This window comes from Mustela nigripes, chromosome 17 (genome assembly GCF_022355385.1).
Source record: "Mustela nigripes isolate SB6536 chromosome 17, MUSNIG.SB6536, whole genome shotgun sequence".
In the NCBI taxonomy this organism is placed as follows: domain Eukaryota; kingdom Metazoa; phylum Chordata; class Mammalia; order Carnivora; family Mustelidae; genus Mustela; species Mustela nigripes.
The window spans coordinates 4614868-4618199 of NC_081573.1; the positions used below are offsets into that span (position 1 = coordinate 4614868).

The following is a 3332-nucleotide window of genomic DNA, read 5'->3' on the forward strand; positions in this document are numbered from 1 at the left end:
GGCCCTGCCTCCGCCTGTGTCTGCCAGTCAGCAGGCCTGGGCCGACAGAGAGCCATCCCTAACAAAGGTCCTAGGAAGCCTGTCTACCTTAATTTGTTTTATTTTATTTTATTCCACACTTGGGGTGATGATGATAGTTTTTGCAAAAGGTACCTCATTTGCAAGAGGAGGCCCTGGGAACATTTTGTCCCTGGCACTCCCTTCCCACCCTGCCCCCATTCCAGTGTGAAGTGAAGGTGTGTGCTGTCCTTTGGAGGGCAGGTCCCAGCCTGGGCTCTGCTCTCAGCAGCTGTGTGCCCCATAAGGACCTTTTCCCTCTCTGGGTCCGTGAAGTTCCTTCCTTGTCCTCTTCCTCCTGGACGTCAATGAATGGGTGGTGGATAGATTTCCAGAAGATGCATCAAAGGCTCAGCAGGGCTGCAAGGGACTTTTTCTATCTTCCTCCTCCTCCTCCTCTCCCCTTTCACAGAAGGGACAAACTAAGGCCCAGAAGCAGCAAGTCTTTCACCCTAGATCCCCCAGTCACGAAGACTCAAGGACTGGAATTCTGGCATTTTAGCCCACAGTCTGACACCCCCACAGGGTTCAAATCGGAGCTCCCACGGTGAACCCAAGCTTCACCTCCCTGGGTTCACACTAGGGCTGAAAACACAAATGGTCAGGGGCCAATAGCCGACTGAGAGAAGCCACTGGGGGTCTGACAGCCAGGGGCAGTAGGGACTGGGACAAACTGGAGAACAGGCACCCCGTTAAGGGTGCCCGGCACCCTCCTCCAGCCTCTCTGCACCGCAAAGCTGCCCACCTTTGCTGGATCGTGCAAAGTCTGAAGGGAAGGAGTTTGTAAAATCTCCCTCACTGCTGCAGGGAACTAAAGAAGGACCCACCACCAGAGATCTGATTTGCCCCAAAGGGAGCTAGAGGGGTAGGGGTACCAATGTGAGACCTCTGGTTAGAGATGACATGGGAGAGCTGCCAAGATCACCCAGAAATCAGTTGACTGGCCAGAATGATCTCTAGCTTGGCCCTACAGAGGGCACCCCAGGAAGAGGAGGGTCCCTGTGAGAACTCAGGTCTGCTGATGGGGTCCCCAAAGGGGCAGAGCAGATAGGGGATCCCAGGGAGGCCCCAGATGTGATTGGACAAGACAGAGTTCACTGAGGTCTCCCATAGACCTGACAAGGTTGTTTTTAGACATGCCTAAAGGATCCCAGAGGTACCCCGGATGTGATTGGAGAATTCCAGACATACACACAAAAAGTGATAGCACAGTGGTTCCAGAGAATTGGGGGATCTCAAGATGACAAACATATTTTGGGGAATAGGACAAGAGAGTCACAGATGGGCATAGAGATTTGAGACATGATAGAGGGTTTCCAGAAGGCCCCAGACATAAGTAGGAGATCTCAGATCTGACAGGAGAGTGTCAGACAGGAGAAGGGGATCCCAGAGAGACCCTGGCTGACCGGGGCTTAGGGTTACAAGTAGCAACCCCCTCCCTGTGTGATGAGCTGTGAGCTCACCCTCCCCAGATGAGACTGAGGAATCCCAGACACACAAGGGAGCTCAGAGAGCTTGGTTGGACGATCTCTGCAACCACAAGGCGATCTGGAAGCAGGGTCCTGCCCACCCCCTCCGCACAGAGTATAGTCCTCCATGGATTCTGTGACCCAAGACACGAGGATCCTGGCGATCCTGAACATGACAAGGAAATCCCAGAGGGGCCCCAGACATGACTGGGGTGGGGTGGAGACCCAGAGGGGCCCTGGGCAGAGCTTAGGGATTATGGCAGCCCCCCACCCCCAACAGCGTGGGAAATCCACGGGTCCTATGACCTAGAGTGTGGGGACACCAACGTGACGCAGACGTGGAGCCCGGGAGAGCCCCCCACTGGGCTCAGGCCCGGCGGGCGGCGGGCAGCAGCGCGCTGTCGAACTGGTAGGTGAGCTTGCGTTTGACCTTGCGGATCTCTCCGGTCTTGGCGTAGTTGCGCAGGGCGCGCGCCAGCTTCTGGTAGGTCATGCGCTTGCGGTTGCCCTTCTGCTGGCCCCAGCGGCGCGCCAGGAGTTCCTTGTGCTTGGAGGAGAACTGGAAGACCCCGGCGCCCGGCTCCACCCACCACACGCAGTCGCGCATGTCTCCGCGCGTCAGCAGCCCCAGCAGGAACTGGTACAGGCGGAGCTTCTTGCGGGCCCCTGCGGTGGTCGGGGCACGTTAGGGGAGCTAGCCTTGGGGCGCCACGCCTCCCCGCCTCCTCCGCTTCACTCCTCCTCCCGGGCCCCCAGCAAGCCTCAGTCTCCCAGCCGAGAGCATTGGGACGAGGGAGGAGGCATCTGCCTGGGTCCTCCTTGGGCCACCACCCTCCCCATCGGAGTCAAGCCTCTCTCCTCCCCTAAGCTGTTACCCCACAGCTCCCATCCCCCTGCCTTGCTTTATCTTGGGGACCTGCATCTCTCCTCTGCTCTGCTGGTGGCCCGCACGTAGTAATACGTGTCTGCCGTGCGTGTGGAGGACAGGATCCGTAGAATGGACTGCCAAGGCCCCTCAGAGGCCTATAACGGGGCGCTGAGTAGTGGTGAAGAGATCTGGAGTGGGTTTGAATGCGCCTAGCCATTTCTCAGCCCCAGAGGGACTGGGATCCTGGAAGGATTTGCAGGGGTGGCTGGGGTCTCTTTTTTGCTCCTACCAACAGCAAAGACCCCCACGAAGCCAGAGAGGGGCTGTTCATAGCAGGCCATTGGGTACCAGAACCCCAGGTCTGCCATTTCCCAGCAGTGACCTTGAGCTGGCGTTTCCTCAGCTGTAAATGAGGCGTGTGTGTGTGTGTGTGTGTGTGTGTGTTTACAAACCTCTGTGAAGCACTTAGTTCTAGGCTTTTACAGTTATGAGCTTATTTTATCTTCATCAGAAGCCCAGGAGATGTGGCTGTTGCTACTGCTGCCCATTTTACAGATGAGAAACCGAAAGCCAGGTAGGGAAAGTAATTCACGATCCTACCGGCCCAGGAACAGGGCAAACCACAGGTCAGTCACATGGGCGGAAACAGGGGTTCAGGGGAACTTGTGTTGATATGATTGTGTCCATTGCTATCGTGTCTGTAAAGGGTGGAGACATACTGACTGCTCTGTGCCAAGCACTGCTCTCCTTCACCTGTATTATCGCACTTAATCCCCACACACCAGTAATAGACACTTACGTCATCCCCGTGGTAGATAGGAAATTCAGGCCAAGACAGGTACAGTCATTTGCCCCAGGTCACACAGGGAAATACCCTCATCACTGGAGTATACAGTAGGTGCTTGAGAAGCTGGGGGTTCCTTTAGCCCCTCCCCCAT

General features: G+C 56.2%; 1 protein-coding gene across 2 annotated transcripts in view; it reads right to left on the reverse strand.

Moving 5' to 3' along the window:
- Nucleotides 1-84: 84 nt before the first annotated feature.
- SPIB (Spi-B transcription factor) overlaps nucleotides 85-3332 on the reverse strand; it is a 7452-nt gene continuing 4204 nt past the window's right edge. For both annotated transcript variants that reach the window (XM_059383679.1, XM_059383681.1), the window contains one exon: nucleotides 85-2192. In XM_059383679.1, coding sequence (XP_059239662.1) covers nucleotides 1894-2192 — 299 coding nt within the window. In that variant the 3' untranslated portion in view covers nucleotides 85-1893. The remainder of the gene's footprint in view (nucleotides 2193-3332) is intronic.